Genomic DNA, 18,588 nt, shown 5'->3' with positions numbered 1-18,588 from the left:
GTTATATTTTTTTTTCGAGGCTACAGAACGGACATACGGATGCGGATAGCACACGGTGTGCTGTCCGCATTTTTTGCGGACCGATTGAAATGAACGGGTCTGCATCCTATCCGCAAAAAAAAATACTGACTGGACACGGAAACAAGCAACGTTCGTGTGCATGTAGCCTTATAATAAAAAATAATTAAATCTACAGAACACTAAACCCAAACCCGAACTTCAGTGAAGAAGTCCTGGTTCGGGTCTGGGTACCACATTCAGTTTTTTCTAATGCTCGTACAAAACGAATTGCACTCACGCGGAATAAACATCGGAACGCAATCGCAAACAAAACTGACTGCGATTGTGTGCCTACTCGCGCGGGTTTCCCACAATGCACCCTGAACTAATCCGCCCCTCACCCGCAACCAGCGTGTGAAAGAGGCCTAAAACCTCTGGCTTTCACTGCAGATATGGTATCCCAAATTGCCCAAAAAAATTATGATTATATATATATATATATATATATATATATGTAGTTTTCAAATACCACAGATTGCCCTAAAAATCGTCTCCAACAAGTCATTTACCACAAAAGTAAAAACATTGGGGAAAAGTCCCATGCATCCTAACACAGACAAACCAAACTTAAAACGTTTTATATTGTTAAGTCTCATTCAGTCTTCTTTTTTGTCTGATGAACTCAGAGCTTCCTCTGTGCTGCTGTTGATGTCCTGATTTCCGGCTATAAAGGGCTCTAAATTCTTGTCTTCTTCCTCCTCCTCCTGCAGTACATGCAAGTAATATTTCTGGTGGTCAAGGTAAGTTGTAAATAATTTCGCATATACTGGATGATTGAGAAAAAAGTTTTTGAACTCCTCTAAAAGACATAAGAATAAAATAAAAATAAGACATCAAGCATTGTAGTGCGCATCAATATGCATATCATTGCAGCATCTCATATACGTGCAGAAATACATCGTATTCCATAGCAGAAGATTTTTTACCAGTGGCTGCGGCTTTAGCTTTCTTGACTACTATTTTTCAGGTCTAGGCCCAAGAGAGAGGGGGTAAGTCGCATTTTGTACAGGTACTGGGGGCACTTTCAAAATTGTTTCATGATATTTAAATGTCATTTTCAGCTCTGTATACACAGTATAATAATATGTAGAAGTGACTGAGTTAATCAACTCTGTCAGCTCCTACAGGAATCCTGCTAGCTAAGCCATTTAGACTTTACTGCAGTGAGGGGAATATTATTAAGACACCTTTCACACTTGGACATGATTTGGCCAGTCGTATCTCTAAAACCTGTACTCCTCAACTACAGGCACGATTGCAAAAGTGAGATTTCCAGCTATAGATTCTGCAGTAAGAGATGAGAAAGATAGAGCGGAAAGAGTACAATAATTTCCAACCTTGCTGAAATCTATATAAAACCATCTGGGGAGAATAGCACTGTATATCGTGGTAACATAATTTTTTTTAAACATATTATTTAATATATTTTTGCTACATAATATGTCCTAAAAAGACCTCTGGTGGACACTGACAGTTTTTTTTTGGGGGGGGGGGTTGCACTTTTTCCTTATTTTATTTGTATTTTATTCATTTGTTATTTTATTATTTTTCTTTAAAAAAATTAAAACTTGCTTTATTAATTTATTTTTTTAAATATATTTTTGCTACATAATATGTCCCCCAAGAGGTCATAAAAAGACCATTGGGGCAGTGAACACCTTTTTAAATTTTGCACTTTATCCTTCTTCTTTTATTTGTATTTTATTTGTTTAATTTTGTTTTCAATTTTCTTTTATTTTTTACAATATATTTTTGCCACATATCATGTCCCCCATGAGGGTTTCAAAAGACCTTTGGGGGACCCTTTTTTTATTTTGTACTTTTCCTTTTTTTTCTTTTAGTTCTATTATATATTTTTTTTTATAATTGTTAACTTATTTTTTATTTATATTTTTGCAACATAATTTGTCCTCCAAGAGGTCACTGAAAGAACTTTGGGAAACTATGAGACTTTTTTTTTTTTTTTTTTCACTATTTCCACTGTAACCGGAGCCCCAGTTACAGGGGAAATCAGCTTACTGTGGGGGCTTTGTACAAGGCAGAGCTGATCAGGGTCTACTGACCCTGCAGCTCTGCACTCTTCTGCCCTGGGGACACCCAGAGATCACTTGATCGCAAGGTCCGAACTGCATCGCGCTCCCCTATCTGAGGAGAAGCCAGAAGTGCTGATAAAGCGCTTCGGTCTTCTCTTCAGCTCCAACATGAGCAGCAGTAGTAGGACCCTTCAATCCAGCGCCATGCAGCACTCCAGGAAGAAACACAGCTGATCGCAAATCTTGACTCTGCAAGTCACATGCAGCCCGCAGCCCGCAGGTTGTGCACTCCGATCTATAATATCTTTTTCCAGGTTGGATTTCTTTGTCTGAATTATGATATCTTCTAGTTTCCTTATGTTAGATGGAACTTTTGATCAAGTATATCAAAGGCCTTATTTATAGAGCATGTTTGCACAGTCCATTGCAGTTCATCGATATCAGATTGTAAAGCACTCAAGTTGCTCTCTTCATATTTTACAATGAGACCAATTAATGTGAAAGTGCAGTCCGATCAAATGTGACGCCACTCTTGCACAAACATGTCTCCATACAATCTAGTGGGAGTGTTGGTCGGAGACGAGGTGAGCCGTGCATTTTGCTGCATGTTTGAGTTTCCTTTTGCATTATAGTCACATCCATTGTCTATGGGGCTAATGCAGAGCAAGAAACTTGGCTGTCCCCCACATACAGTGGAGGAAATAATTATTTGACCCCTCACTGATTTTGTAAGTTTGTCCAATGACAAAGAAATGAAAAGTCTCAGAACAGTATCATTTCAATGGTAGGTTTATTGTAACAGTGGCAGATAGCACATCAAAAGGAAAATCGAAAAAATAACTTTAAATAAAAGATAGCAACTGATTTGCATTTCATTGAGTGAAATAAGTATTTGAACCCTCTAACAAAAAAAGACTTAATACTTGGTGGAAAAACCCTTGTTTGCAAGCACAGAGGTCAAACGTTTCTTGTAATTGATGACCAAGTTTGCGCACATTTTAGGAGGAATGTTGGTCCACTCCTCTTTGCAGATCATCTCTAAATCCCTAAGGTTTCGAGGCTGTCTCTGTGCAACTCTGAGCTTGAGCTCCCTCCATAGGTTTTCGATTGGATTAAGGTCCGGAGACTGACTAGGCCACTCCATGACCTTAATGTGCTTCTTCTTGAGCCACTCCTTTGTTGCCTTTGCTGTATGTTTTGGGTCATTGTCGTGCTGGAACACCCATCCACGACCCATTTTCAGTTTCCTGGCAGAGGGAAGGAGGTTGTCGCTCAGGATTTCACGATACATGGCTCCGTCCATTTTCCCGTTTATGCGAATAAGTTGTCCTGTGCCCTTAGCAGAAAAACACCCCCAAAGCAAAATGTTTCCACCCCCATGCTTGACGGTGGGGACGGTGTTTTGGGGGTCATAGGCAGCATTTTTCTTCCTCCAAACACAGCGAGTTGAGTTAATGCCAAAGAGCTCTATTTTGGTCTCATCAGACCACAGCACCTTCTCCCAGTCACTCTCTGAATCATTCAGGTGTTCATTGGCAAACTTCAGACGGGCCTGCACATGTGCCTTCCTGAGCAGGGGGACCTTGCGAGCCCTGCAGGATTTTAATCCATTGCGGTGTAATGTGTTTCCAAAGGTTTTCTTGGTGACTGTGGTCCCTGCTAATTTGAGGTCATTAACTAACTCCTCCCGTGTAGTTCTAGGATGCTTTTTCACCTTTCTCAGAACCATTGACACCCCACGAGGTGAGATCTTGCGTGGAGCCCCAGAGCGAGGTCGATTGATGGTCATTTTGTGCTCCTTCCATTTTTGAACAATCGCACCAACAGTTGTCACCTTCTCTCCCAGCTTCTTGCTAATGGTTTTGTAGCCCATTCCAGCCTTGTGCAGGTCTACAATTTTGTCTCTGACATCCTTGGACAGCTCTTTGGTCTTTCCCATGTTGGAGAGTTTGGAGTCTGCTTGATTGATTGATTCTGTGGACAGGTGTCTTTTATACAGGTGACTAGTTAAGACAGGTGTCCTTAATGAGGGTGACTAATTGAGTAGAAGTGTCTAACCACTCTGTGGGAGCCAGAACTCTTAATGGTTGGTAGGGGTTCAAATACTTATTTCACTCAATGAAATGCAAATCAGTTGCTATCTTTTATTTAAAGTTATTTTTTCGATTTTCCTTTTGATGTGCTATCTGCCACTGTTACAATAAGCCTACCATTGAAATGATACTGTTCTGAGACTTTTCATTTCTTTGTCATTGGACAAACTTACAAAATCAGTGAGGGGTCAAATAATTATTTCCGCCACTGTATGCATGTCCACCACCCCAGTCAAACAGGGAGCTCAAAACCCCAGTTCTAGTGATCATTGGGTTCCATGTGGTGGGACAACTGCCCTAGACTACCAGGTATACCACCAGTTGAATGCTTTAACCTGTAGAAGACCGCCATCATACACGTACGGAGGAAGTTGTCACTTTAAATATTTTAAAAAAAAAGTCATATAACAGACACCTGGGGCTAATCCATTGCAGACATTTAACTTCTCAGATGCCGTGGTCAAATCTAAGTGGTGGAAATGCGGGAGCTATGTGCCACCGCACAGGTAACAGCTTCCCCTCGCAGAGATCAGGGAAACTGTTGCCTGGTAATGATAGGCTGGAGCCTGCTGGAGGCTTCGATGCCTATCACAGGTATATTCCAATAGCTATAGGTGGCAGCACTGCATTGGAGTACACCGAATTCTATATTGAGTAATGGATCAAATTTGATTACTAAATAAAAATTGCAATCTAATGACCACTTGTCAAAGTCACCTAGTATGACTTAAATAAGTGTTTTGTTTTTTTTAGTTTTTAAAAATATGAAAAAAATAAAATTCAAACCACCTCCAAAATAAAAAATAAATAAACAATAAAAAAATAAGCATCATGCAACATGCAAAAGCACCTGTACTATTAAAATATAAACATATTTTTCCCATATGTTGAGTGGGGTAACAAAATAAAAATAATAATGGCCGATTCACCATTTTTTTTATCGCTTCACCTCCCCAAAAATTTAAGTAAACTCTGATCAAAAAGCCATACACGTGCCAAAATGGTATCAATAAAATCTACAGATCACTCTTTAACACATCCTATCACAGCTGTGTAAACCTAATTATTAAAGTAATGTGGATTAGAATATGGCAATGAAAAGAAAAAAAATTTAATTTTCTGTTTTTCTGGCGGAATGTTGTGCTTTTTTTTTTATTCCACCCCATTTGGAATTTTTTTCCAGCTTCCCAATACATCATATGCAATATTAAATGGTGACATTAGAAGGCACAACTTGTCGTGCAAAACATAATCCCTCATATAGCTATGTGAATGGAAAAGTAAAAAAAAGTCATGGCTCTGGAAAGGCAGGGAGTGAAAAATGAAAACTCTTGTGGATGGCTTTAAAATACCTAGGTGCCATTCTAGTAAAAAAAATATGAGGGTAGCTTCACATCATCATTTCCTATTTTGTTCTTCTGATCTGTTAGTAGAACAGAAAAAAAGGGGCCTTTATTTTGAGCATTTTGCATCTGATTTAGCCTTTTCCGTCTGAGATTTGATATTTTGTGGGGGACTTTTTCTTCCCTCTAAAATAATGGATCTCAGAAGACCCCCTACATCTTTTCAGTATTTTTTGCATAAATATTGCAACAAGATGTTTGTGTTTTATGACAGCTGAAATTAGCATGAGTTGTTATAGACTATTTCAGTCTCCAAAAACTGATAGAGTACAGCCCCTTTAAGAGACCAGGAAGTGCCAGGGATAAATACAAAGCCTTCTGAGCATACAGTATTACTATCTTGTCTCATCTAGACATCTAACAGTTCATAAGAGCGTTCGTTAAATCTCTGTTACCTCTGTCAAAGTCTATAGAGCAAAGCTAACAAGTGAGCTACTGAAAGTAGTACATGCCAGCCTATTGTGTCTGCTCTATTGGCCAATATAAAATCTGGAATATTTGAAGCTTTTTTTTCTTTTTTCTTTAAATAGGAAAGCTACATAAATATATTAATGGTGAGAAGAAATAAAAACTAAATATAAATCAATATATTTATAATAAAACTACCTAAAAATTTCATTTTGTGATATGTTTCCTACTATGTAAGGACTGTAAACAGAATATTCTGGGCCATCTTACCGTAACAGATTTTTCCTGATTTATCAGCATCCATATCCTGGAAAAGTTGAGAAACATCAAGGTCTGGAACACCCAATGAAGATCGTAACAGGGACTTAAATTCATCCTTTGTGATACTGCCATCTCCATCGACATCAAATAGCTAGTAATAGTAAAGAAAAATGATTACATGAAATTATGTTTTATCATTTATAATATAATTGCAAGCAGCTGAACGTAAACAGCATCATACTGGAGAACAAAGTGCCCACTGGGGGAACTGATCCGGAGGGCCCAGGCTCCATCTATACAAAAATATCACACATTCAGTTTTTCCAGTCTTCACAGGTTTTCAGCACTCAGATTTGACCACAGCATCTGAGAGGGTAAATGTTTGTGATTGGCGTTACATCCAATCACAGACATTAGCCCTTAATGTCTGTTGTGTGAAACCCTGCTTCTTTAAAGAGACGAAATCTGTACATTTAATAATAATATTAATAATAATAATATTAATAATCAGCTTCTGAACTTCTGAGTCCCTGAACTCCCTAAAGTGCCAAATTCTTTCTCCGCTGCTCATATATTTTATATTGCTAAATAAGAACAGAATGTGATAAGCAGAATATATATACTGGATACTGCAATTCTCCAAGAAGTGTATTGTATATAAGTGTATAATATTCTAAAATTATAATATAAAGTGGTTTTCCACTTTAAAAATCAACTACTATCGTGACTTTGCGAATAACTAACTTCGGCTCATCAGAGCCCGTACAGAAGGATCTTCGTACAGTATTAATCCGAAGTTTTGAACGAAGCGACTTCGGATGTAGCATCCGAAGCTCGCTTCGCTCATCACTAGTCATCAGTATAAGGCCTCATGCACACGACAGTTTTCTTTCACGGTCCGCAAAAACGGGGTCCGTGGGTCCGTGATCCGTGACCGTTTTTTCGTCCGCGGGTCTTCCTTGATTTTTGGAGGATCCACGGACATGAAAAAAAAGTCGTTTTGGTGTCCGCCTGGCCGTGCGGAGCCAAACGGATCCGTCCTGAATTACAATGCAAGTCAATGGGGACGGATCCGTCTGTGAATGGCCGGGAGCTCCTCCTACTGGTAAGTGAAAGGTCTGTGCGGCGCATTGCTAAAGAACTGTCACTTACCAGTAGGAGGAGCTCCCGGCCGTTCACAGACATCGCAGCAGCAAGCAGGTAAGTATGAATCTTCTACTGTTGTACTATTGCTAAGTAACCAGGGCTGCAGTAGCTTCCTTGTTGCCATGGTTACCGATCGGAGCCCCAGCGATTAAACTGGGACTCCGATCGGAACTCCGCTGCCACCAATGATGGGGGGGGGGAATGGGAGGCCGCACACTGCCACCAATGTTGATACTGCTATAGAGGGAGGGGGGGCCGATGGTGGTTGGCACACTGTGCCACCAACGATTTATTACAATAGAGGGAGGGAGGGGGGGCGATGGTGGGCGCACACTGTGCCACCAACGATATTCAAACTGGGGAGGGGGGGGGGGTCTGCCCCCTGCTGCCTGGCAGCCCTGATCTCTTACAGGGGAATATGATAGTACAATTAACCCCTTTAGGTGCCGCACTTGAAGGGGTTAATTGTGCTATCATATCCCCCTGTAAGAGATCGGGTGCTGCCAGGCAGCAGGGGGCAGTCTTGTACAAAGTTTGCAGTGTATTCTAACTAGAAGCGTCCCCATCACCATGGGAACGCCTCTGTGTTAGAATATACTGTCGGAAATGAGTTTTCACGAAGTGAAAACTTAGATCAGAAAAAGCTTTTATGCAGACGGATCTTCGGATCCGTCTGTATGAAAGCAACCTACGGCCACGGATCACGGACACGGATGCCAATCTTGTGTGCATCCGTGTTCTTTCACGGACCCATTGACTTGAATGGGTCCGTGAACCGTTGTCCGTCAAAAAAATAGGACAGGTCATATTTTTTTGACGGACAGGATACACGGATCACGGCCTCGGCTGCAAAACGGTGCATTTTCCGATTTTTTTTTTCCACGGACCCATTGAAAGTCAATGGGTCCGCGAAAAAAAACGGAAAACGGCACAACGGCCACGGATGCACACAACGGTCGTGTGCATGAGGCCTAAAAGTCTCAGAAAACCCCTTTAAAATTGTGGAGCAGCCCACCAGCTCTGTGCACTAGAACTGAAATCTACATCCGCTACATGCTAACAGATTTCAGGTATAATTTATGCCAGTTTTTGCCATAAATTATTAAAAAAATGTGCAGGACCGGATGCACACTTCCAACCCTGCTCCCTCCCTTTTTAGAAATGTGACAAGCGGGAGGCAAAAAATAAAATAAGAAGTTGCACAAAACGCAAATGGGTGCTTTCCGCAAAATTTTTGGAGCCAAAAGACAAGCGCACTAGTATGATAAATGTGGTCCTACATATACACAAGTTTAATTACCTTTCCTGCAGAGGTTGTTGTAGTTGACATGTTTTAACACACAAGCAGCCTGAAAATATAGCAGGAGCCATTATCCCCTTTCCCCACCCCAGATCAAAAGTAGAGGAAGCCTCAGTGACTCATCAGCAGGATAGGAGATAGTGGCTTGATTGTTCCAAAGGACATGATATAGCAATTGGGGACGGGTGGAGGGGTCCCAGAGGACTGAAGGTGGCAGCTGGGAAGGGGAGAGGCGGCCCGTGGACTGGAGATGGCAGGTAGGGAGAGGAGGTGGGCACAAAGAAATGGAGATGGCAGCTAGGGAGAGGATGGGCTGTTCTACTCTGTACTGATGAGGGTCAAGCACCCTGAAACAGCTGTCTTTGGATGGATATATGCCTTGGTTATTTTCCTTGTTATGTCCCAAGGCTAGTTAAAAAGTCAGACTTTGACTCAAAGGGAGTTACTTCCAACAGATGGAGCTAGCAAAATGATTATTTTCCCTTGGGAGATACCTCTTTGCATATTATTTTCCCATGGAGCATTGCCAGGGCTGACGTCAGCACCTGGCATACCCGGGCAAGTGCCGGGACCCACTGCTTCTGGGTGGCCCACTGCGCTGAGAACGTAGCACACGCTGCCCTCAACACGCACCTTGTTCTCCTGAATCTGCACAGTGGAGAAGGAGGGAGTCTCTACCTCCCTCCCTCCTCACTATGATGCGGGTTCCGCTGCCACCAATAAGAAGAGCAGTGAGCAGGAGGACAGGGGACCCTGTGGCTACTGCCACCAATGATTATAATACTGGGGTTGGGGGGGGCGCATTGCTACCAATGATTATAATTAAACCATTAATACAAATGTAGGCTGCAGGTGCCGGCCGTATCACATACCCGGCCTCTATGACAGGGCAGGGTGATCGGCGGCAATCAACCCCTCAGGTGCGGCACTTGATGGGTTAATTGCCACGGTTCAGCGGATCGCAGCGCCCTTTCATAGAAGCCGGAAGCCCTCCCTTTATTAAGGTTGGTCTTACATTGAATGATACCCTGAGTGAAACCTTCTGTTGTCCTTACCATCCCATATGGTGTACAATCATATAATATACAAATAAACATACGGGGGAAGAATGAAAGGTGGAATCTGATTGGTTACTATGGGCAAATTAGCCAGTTTTCCTTTACACCAGTTTGATAAATTTCCCCCACAGTGTCCAATTATCGGCATCTTGTAGTATGGTGCTCAAATAACAGGGCCATATGTTGGCCAAATCACACTTCTATCCAGGTCCAAATACTAAGCTACAAAGTACCCGAACCATCTTAAAGGGATTCTTTGCTTACATAGTATCATAATTTGTAAGGTTGAAAACATCCATCTATCCAGTTCAGCCTGTTATCCTGCAAAGCTGATCCAAAGAAAGGCAAAAAAACTCATGAGGTAGAAGCTAATTGTCCTCATTTTCAGGCAATCAGAATAACTCCCTTGAACGACCCCTCTCTAATAACTATAACCTGTAATATTATTACACTCCAGAAATACATCCAGGCCCCTCTTGAACTCTTTTACCACCTCCTCTGACAGAGTTCAATAGTTTCTACTCTTACAGTAAAGAATCCTCTTCTATGTTGACAAAGAAAACTTCTTTCCTCTACACGCAGAGGATGTCCCCTCGTCACGATCAAGGCAGAGATCTCCTCACTGACCTTCGATATATCTTGACATAGATATTAGATCTCACCTCTCTTTTTCTAAATAAAATAACCCTAATTTTGATAATCTTTCTAGGTACTACAGGCCACCCATTCCAGTCATTATTTCAGTTGTCCGTCTTTGTGCCCTCTCAAGCTTTGATATGTCCTTCCTGTGCACAGAAACCCAAAATTGTACACAGCACTCTGGTCTATTGCGGTCTAATGATTTGCAAGCCGTTAGAACCACTCGTATGTTCTCGTCATCAGGGCCGGCCTTTGGGGTGTGCGGGCTGTGCGGCCGCACAGGGCGCCATAGCAACAGGGGCGCCGGGCGGCCGACAGCTCGCAATGTAATATGGGCAGGCGAGGCGGCACTTATGTTTTCCCACGGGGCGGGTCCCCCGCCTCTCCATCTCCCCCTCCCCTGTATTCAGCAGGGGGCGCCCAGCGCCCGTTGCGGTTTAAAAAAAATAAAAATTGCTTATATAAGTTTGGGCGGCTGGCGGCGCCCCTCATTCTGCGCCGCCTGAGTGGCTGAGGCTGAGCGCTTGCCGCTCTAAAGAATCCTGCCTGCGCTTGCTGTGTGCTGTTAATGTAGCGTGGCCGAGCTCTGTTCGATCCGCGGTACAGGAGCTTTTGTTTCCTGTACCCGGCCGGACTGACAGGAAGTGCTCACTTAGTGTGCACTTCCTGTCAGTCCGGCCGGGTACAGGAAACAAATGCTCCTGTACCGCGGATCGAACAGAGCTCGGCCACGCTACACTAGAGGTGGAGGTGGGAGTAGAATGAGTCTGAGAGTGAAAAGGGGGAGGGGGAGGGGGGAGGAATAATGAGAGTGATGGGGGGGGAGAATAATGAGAGTGATGGGGGGGGAGAATAATGAGAGTGATGGGGGGGGAGAATAATGAGAGTGATGGGGGGGGGAGAATAATGAGAGTGATGGGGGGGGGAGAATAATGAGAGTGATGGGGGGGGGGAGAATAATGAGAGTGATGGGGGGGGGAGAATAATGAGAGTGATGGGGGGGGAGAATAATGAGAGTGATGGGGGGGGAGAATAATGAGAGTGATGGGGGGGGGGAATAATGAGAGTGATGGGGGGGGAATAATGAGAGTGATGGGGGGGGAATAATGAGAGTGATGGGGGGGGGAGAATAATGAGAGTGATGGGGGGGAGAATAATGAGAGTGATGGGGGGGAGAATAATGAGAGTGATGGGGGGGGAAATAATGAGAGTGATGGGGGGGAAATAATGAGAGTGATGGGGGGAAATAATGAGAGTGATGGGGGGGGGAAATAATGAGAGTGATGGGGGGGGGGGAAATAATGAGAGTGATGGGGGGGGGAAATAATGAGAGTGATGGGGGGGGGGAAATAATGAGAGTGATGGGGGGGGGGGAAATAATGAGAGTGATGGGGGGGGGGAAATAATGAGAGTGATGGGGGGGGGGGAAATAATGAGAGTGACGAGGGAAGGGGGGGGAGAAGAGTGACAATGGAGTCCCCAGAGCCAGACTGCAGCCAGAGTCCAGATCATCTTATTGTCTGGTGGTAAGTAGACAATGCAATATGTTTATTATTTAATTGTTTAGTTATTAATACTACATTGGAAACTAATTTTCTCAGCTGGACACCGGCCGACACTGCGCATTCGCTGGGAGCCTCACCAGCGGTTAGGGTAGGGAAAAAGCACTGGCCCGTACGTAAATTTTTCCCTTCCCTAACCGCTGGTGAGGCTCCCAGTGCATGCGCAGTGTCGGCCGGTGTTCAGCTGAAAACATCCATCCGATCACTGCGCCTGCGCATTGGCCCATAGTTTTTCCCTACCCTAACCGCCGGCGAGGCTCCTGGCGCATGCGCATTCTGCTGTGAAATTTCCCTAACCTGTCGTTGTGCGCCTGCGCGGCGCTGCACACCTCCTCACGTCATGTCCGGTGCGACCGGAAGTGACGAGGGTAGGGAAATCTCACGAACTAGGGAAGTATAACATTACACCGGCCTTTGGGGTGTGAGGGCTGGTAACTACTTGGTTGGATAGTCAGCCAGCCTATGCCATGATGCCAGCAACAAGCAGTTTTTTTTTTTTTTTTGGGGGGGGGGGGGGCGCCACAAGGTTAGCTCGCACAGGGCGCCTGAACACCTAAGGCCGGCCCTGCTCGTCATGCATCTATGCCCCTTTTGATGCACCCCAGTTCCATAATGATTCTTTTTGTTGCCCAGAGTACCCCAAACACTGCATACTTTGCCCCATTTTAATTTTTTCCTAGCAGCACTTTTCTTTCCATGTTCTCAGTATCACTGCATCATGGAAAAATGTTTCCAAGCTTTGCTCTGAAAAGCTTCTCAGGGCTTGCTCCTCCTGCCACACTGTCCTCTCTGGAGTAGTCACAACCCCTACACCTCCCCTTTCCATGTTAGTTAGGCTGTGTTACCAGTGTTATCCCTGTGCAACACAACAGAGAAATGCATCCTGGGTTTTTGGTTAGCAAACCCAGCAGAAAGCTGATGAAAACAGGAAGTTTTGAGATGTAAACCTCCGGCCAGGATGTAGTGATACGGAGAACAGGGGAAGGAATTGATGACCTAAAAATAGCTATTTTGGGGCAGAAATGTTCAGCGTTTGGGACACTCTGGACAGATAAAAAAAATAAAAATTATGTAACTGGAGAACCCCTTTAAAGAGTAACCACACTTTCGAAAAACTTTTGATATGTCATAGTGACATGTGGCCTCTGAGGGATTGGCCACATCAGCCAAAGGAGCGAGCCATTTCCACTTCAGTCAGGACCAGAAGTGACCAAGAATTGGGCTGTGGTGTGGAAATGGCGGGACTGCGGAAAGGCATAATGGAGCCCACTTTCTGAACACTGGGGGTTGTCAGCTCCTAGGCTGGACAAACCCTTTAGCTTCATTACAAATGAATGGGGCTGAGCTACAGTATAAGATGTGGCCTGCAGACAAGAGAGGTGCTGTTTTAGACAACCATCTTACGATCACCCATGTCCCCTGATGATTTTGAAAAGAAAGAAATGAATAGAAAGCTAAAAGGGACCATAGCTAGTGAACAACTTTAGTTCCCGGTGATTACCTAGCTTCACCAACTGGACCAGTATGTATACCAGTTGTATACTGACACTGGTAGCCTTGGTGCTTTATCTAAGGGTGCCTGCTCTACCCTGTGCACTGCCATCTATGGCATTTATGCTTTCAGAGCATCTGCTCCTCTAAAGAAAGCCTGGAGGCAAAAAGAAAATAACCTACATGCATTACCCATCACAGACTACAAGTGAGGTGATGTGCAGGCAGTGGTTGACTAGCCTACCTGCCTGAAGGCCTAAAGCAATGTATGAAGGTTGCCCAGACAACAGATGGAAGGTCCAGATTACAGAAATGGGTATTAACACATTAGTGCTTCAGAAACAAAGGTCACCGAAAGCTTCAGGTTATCATTAGGTATATTATATGGAAAATGCAGCTGCATTCTCTGCTAATGAAAAGCCACATAGCTCCTAATAAAACAAAAGTCTGATGGATTAAACAAGATGATTGGGAAAAAAGATTAAACATGGAGTTTTCGGTCGAAATAAACCATAGCCATGAAACACGCTATACAGAATTCATCCTATGACAGATTACCCCGGACAGAAACATGGTCACAAAGTCCCATGCTGCTAACATGTCTTCAAGAAATGGCTCCTGAGTCCTGATCTTCTAGCTTTAGATTGAGCCACCTCATTTTTTTAAGTGACACTCCTTTGGAAATTATCTAGCATTTAATCCCCATGCCCCATATTTACTTTTTCGTTGATGGTTGGGAAGGAGGCCTCCATACACATTAGATCTTCAGCCAATCATGCTAATGTGTATGGCCGGCTTTACAACCAAAAATTTAATGAGGGGGTTTTGTCACAGCTCAAAATGTAAAAAAAAATTTTAGATCCAAGTTTTACACTTTACGATTACATTCACTCTTGCCTTATGGGGTTAAATGTTAACAAATGTAAGCATAGAACTAGAGATCATACTCAATATTACAGAGTAAATGGTAAAAACACCTAGAGTAACAGAAATGGAAAATGTTTTTGGAATATTAGAAAATAAACAGCTGAATTGAGGCTACCAATGCCAGGAAGCTTCTGCCAAGACAAATTAAATCATGGGACGCAACATACACGGCCTAGATACATGTCATGAAAGCACAGTTTTACTTTGAAATGCATGATACCAATAATGAGTTAATCTGTACTACTTTGCTTTGTATAGGTGATGAATGTATGGATATATTTTTGGAATTAGGAAGTACTTCTATACTGATTGCCTCATAGTATTGCAGTTTTGCTGATCTCTGCAGTTTTGCTTCAACACTAGGATAATAGGTCATACTAGAATGACTTCCATCATTCTGCATTAATGACTATGCAACTCTAAAAGGGAGAATAATAAGGTATCAGGGGTGTAACTAGAGTAATACTGACACTAGGGCAAATTTTGGACTCCAAAGTGTGTCTTCTTTACAGCAAAGCCTCTCTAGTGCTCCCACAATATAATACTTATCTTTGTGCCCCCATGTTGTAATAGTGAGCTCCATCTGCTCCCCAATTGGTAATAATGTACCTCATTTGTACCAAATGTAATATGTCCCCCTTTTCTGCCCCCGCAGCATATACTGTTTTTGTGCCCCCACAATAGAATGTCATCCTTTTGTGCCCCCACATTGTAATAGTATCCCTTTTGTGTATTCCACAATATAATAATGACCCACTTTTGTGCCCGTACATTATTATAATTACCCCATTTCGTGCCCCCACATTGTTATAATGTCTCCTTTTGTGCCCCCACATTGTTATGTCTCCTTTTGTGCCCCCACATTGTTATGCCCCCTTTTTGTGCCCCCACATTGTTTTAATGCCCCCTTTTTGTGCCCCCACATTGTTATAATGTGCCCCTTTTTGTGCCCCCACATTGTTTTATGCCCCCTTTGTGCCCCCACATTGTTTTAATGCCCCTTTTTGTGCCCCCACATTGTTATAATGTGCCCCCACATTGTTATATTAACCCCATTTTTTGCACTCACATTGTTATAATTTCCTTCTTTTATGCCCCCATGTTGTAATTGTGTCTTTGTTTGTACCAAAGAAAACAAAAAAGACTCTTACCCACAGTGAGCAGCCAGATCTTCCTGCTGCCTGCGTTCCAGTGCAGGTGGCATGATGACCTCACTGCATCGCGCCTCCTGTGCCTGGACACTGATGGCATCAGACTTCTCCCAGTCTCTAGTAGACCACAGGCCTAAAGCAGTCTGTGACTTAGTAAATGGCAGGGCTAGTAGCCAATGACTCTCTGCTCCACCGTAGTTTTCAACTGGATTCACATCCTGAAGATGTACGCAATCATTAGGCCACGACTGTAAGGTGTTCCTGGTGACACTGATGTCTTCAGGCACATGTATTTTAACCAAAATAATGAAATGTATGGTGATGAGCGCTCGCTTAGTGTTCATACACTTTAAGAGCTGCCTGTTATTCTTTGTCCCATCTCTCCATTTCCAGTGAATGGAAGCTACGCAAACAGCGCAGCAAAGCAAGGGGAAATGGCGAGATGAGAAACCCCCTTTAGAGGTCGTAGCCTAGTTTAGTATTTAAAGACACAGCTACTTTTTTGTTTTTTCATCTCTGCATTTCAAAGGCCATCATTTTTTATTCTTACATCAACATGGCCGTATGAGGGATTGCTTTTTTGCAGGACAAGTTATATTTTTTAACGGCACCATTTCGGAGTACCTTTAATGTATTGTATAACTTTTACACACAGATATTCCACCATTGCTTTTAGGCCTGTGTTTTCATGATGTTCACTGCACGGTAAAACTGACATGTTAAATTTATTCTGCTGTTCAGTACAATAATACAATTAAGGAGGCACCAAATTTATTATTTATTATCATTATTATTAGAGATGAGCGAAGGTTTGAAAAATACCGTTCAGCAGCTTCACTGAAGTTGACAAGAAATTTGATTCGTTACAAATTAATTAGTCATGAATCACTATAAGTCCGGTATACCCAGGCCAATCTGCCTAAAAGCAACATTTTCAAATCTGGTATAAAAACTGATTTCAGGAAGAATTGGAGCAAACTCTGCAGCTAACAGAACAGATTAGCTATGATTCTTGGTGCACTGCACATTTATGTACACGGCGATATATTAGACCTCCTGGTAACAGTGACCTGTAATACTGACGCACAGTAACTCTATAGCTAACACAATGGATTAGCAATGAATCTCGGGGCCCTGCACAGTTACCGTGTGTATATGACTTGCTGTTAACAGGGTCCTGTAATACTGACGCACAGTAACTCTATAGTTAACAGAACAGATTAGCTTTGACTCTTGGTGGCAGAGTCTGTAGTTCAGCAGTGTCCTGCGCTCTCCCTGCACTCTCCCTGCACTCTCCCTGCACTCTCCCTGCACTCTCCCTGTAGTCTTCTTGCACTCTCCCTGCACTCTCCCTGCACTCTCCCTGCACTCTCCCTGCACTCTCCCTGCACTCTCCCTGCACTCTTCTTGCACTCTCCCTGCACTCTCCCTGCACTCTCCCTGCACTCTCCCTGCACTCTCCCTGCACTCTCCCTGCACTCTCGCTCTTCAATATTGCCCTACACTCTCTGTTACTAGTTTGCAGCAACACTGTCCCAAGTGCATGAGCGTCTTGTCACGTCTCTCCCCATTCTCCGCTCATAGGAAAATGGTGGCAACTGTACAGGATCAGGGTTATATAGGGCTCCACCCAGCTGTGACATCACAGGGGGATTGCTACCTGCGGATTGGCTGGCTGCACAGCATTATGGGTGATCTCGCAGTCCTGGGCTTGTCTTCTCTACACTTACTTTCACTTTCTAACATGTGCAGCCGCCATTTTAGAAAAACTGATTCGTTACCATGAAGCGCAAGGAAATTCAGATTTTTATTTATAACTGTTCAGATGCCACAGATACCATTGACCACGGCACCTGGGGGTTAAACTGCAGGGATAGGCTGTATAATACCGCTGGCACCCACAAGTGATACAGCTGTGCCCAGGCCATGACAGCTCCATAATAATACATTGCTGAGCGTCAACTACCTAAGCGAAGTGACATACTAACATGTCAATGAGTGTCAGGAAGATTCAACTACAGTAAAGTCTGACATTTTAAAGGGAGTGTGTCAGCTCCCAAATCTTTTTTTAAAGTCAGTATATAGCCTTCTGGAGTATGTGTTCCCAGTCATAGACATATCTTTGTATTTAAAATCTGTGAGAGCATTCTTGTTTATCTAGATGCAAATTAGGATTCAAGTGCACCTTAGGCTTAGCCCCACCACCCAGTGCACCATCACTCCACCAGTATGGACGCCTAGTGCCTCCCCCTTATAGTTGATTGACAGGCTTCTGCTGTGCCATCGCTCCTAGCTGTAGCCTGGCCTTGCCTCTAGTCACTGTGGTGGACATGTACTGAACCTAGACCGATCGGTGCAAGCATTTCAGAGCCAGGAATGGCGACGCAAGATAAGCCTGGCACTGTCAATCCATCATGAAGGGGGGCACTGGGCGTCAATACTGGTGGAATGATGGTGCACTGGATAGCACGGCCAAGCCTATGGTGCACTTAAAACGTGAGGAATGTAGAGAAGAATCTCAAAATGTTTTATAGATGTAATACTTTTTTAAGTACTGGAAGATACATTTACCTTAAATGCCATTTGGATGGTTTCTTCAGAATTGGCAGGATTGCAAAGGATGGCAATGCCAATGACATACTCTCTGAAGTCTATGGTGCCATCCTTGTCCTGTCACATAAAAAAAAGAAGAAAAGAAACATAATTGAGTATGGCTTTCTTCACGCAGAATTCTTTTGGTGAAGGTGATAAAATTAGTCATTTTTCAAGATTTCTTGCAGCGTTTCTTTTAGTTTTTTTTTTATTGTACAATTTTCCAGCCACTTTTCATTTCCCATAGAGATGGCAAAGGGAAAAACACTTGAAACAATGTCATACACAGAAGCATGACCTGTTTTAACAAAAATGCAAAAAAAACATACAAATGCCAGCAAAAAACACAGTAAAACCCCCCCTCCAAAAAAAAAATATATATATAAATTTTATAGTGAATTTCATGATTCATTATAGACTTTAAAGTATCGTCTGCACGCATAAAAATATGAAAACTAACAGTT

At 43.1% G+C, this 18,588-nt stretch overlaps 1 protein-coding gene across 1 annotated transcript in view; it reads right to left on the bottom strand.

Annotated features, from left to right (window-relative positions):
- Positions 1–257: 257 nt before the first annotated feature.
- Positions 258–18,588, bottom strand: part of LPCAT2 (lysophosphatidylcholine acyltransferase 2) — a 67,297-nt gene continuing 48,966 nt past the window's right edge. Inside the window, exons 13-15 of the mRNA XM_044270010.1 lie at positions 18,104–18,202; positions 6,268–6,409; positions 258–859 (exon numbers count right to left, since the gene is read on the bottom strand). Of these exons, the coding sequence (XP_044125945.1) occupies positions 657–859; positions 6,268–6,409; positions 18,104–18,202 (444 nt within the window). The 3' untranslated portion in view covers positions 258–656. The remainder of the gene's footprint in view (positions 860–6,267; positions 6,410–18,103; positions 18,203–18,588) is intronic.

Source organism: Bufo gargarizans, chromosome 10 (genome assembly GCF_014858855.1).
Source record: "Bufo gargarizans isolate SCDJY-AF-19 chromosome 10, ASM1485885v1, whole genome shotgun sequence".
NCBI classification, from domain to species: Eukaryota; Metazoa; Chordata; class Amphibia; order Anura; family Bufonidae; genus Bufo; species Bufo gargarizans.
Note: the sequence above shows the minus strand (reverse complement) of the source record. Positions and strands in the feature narration are given on the sequence as shown.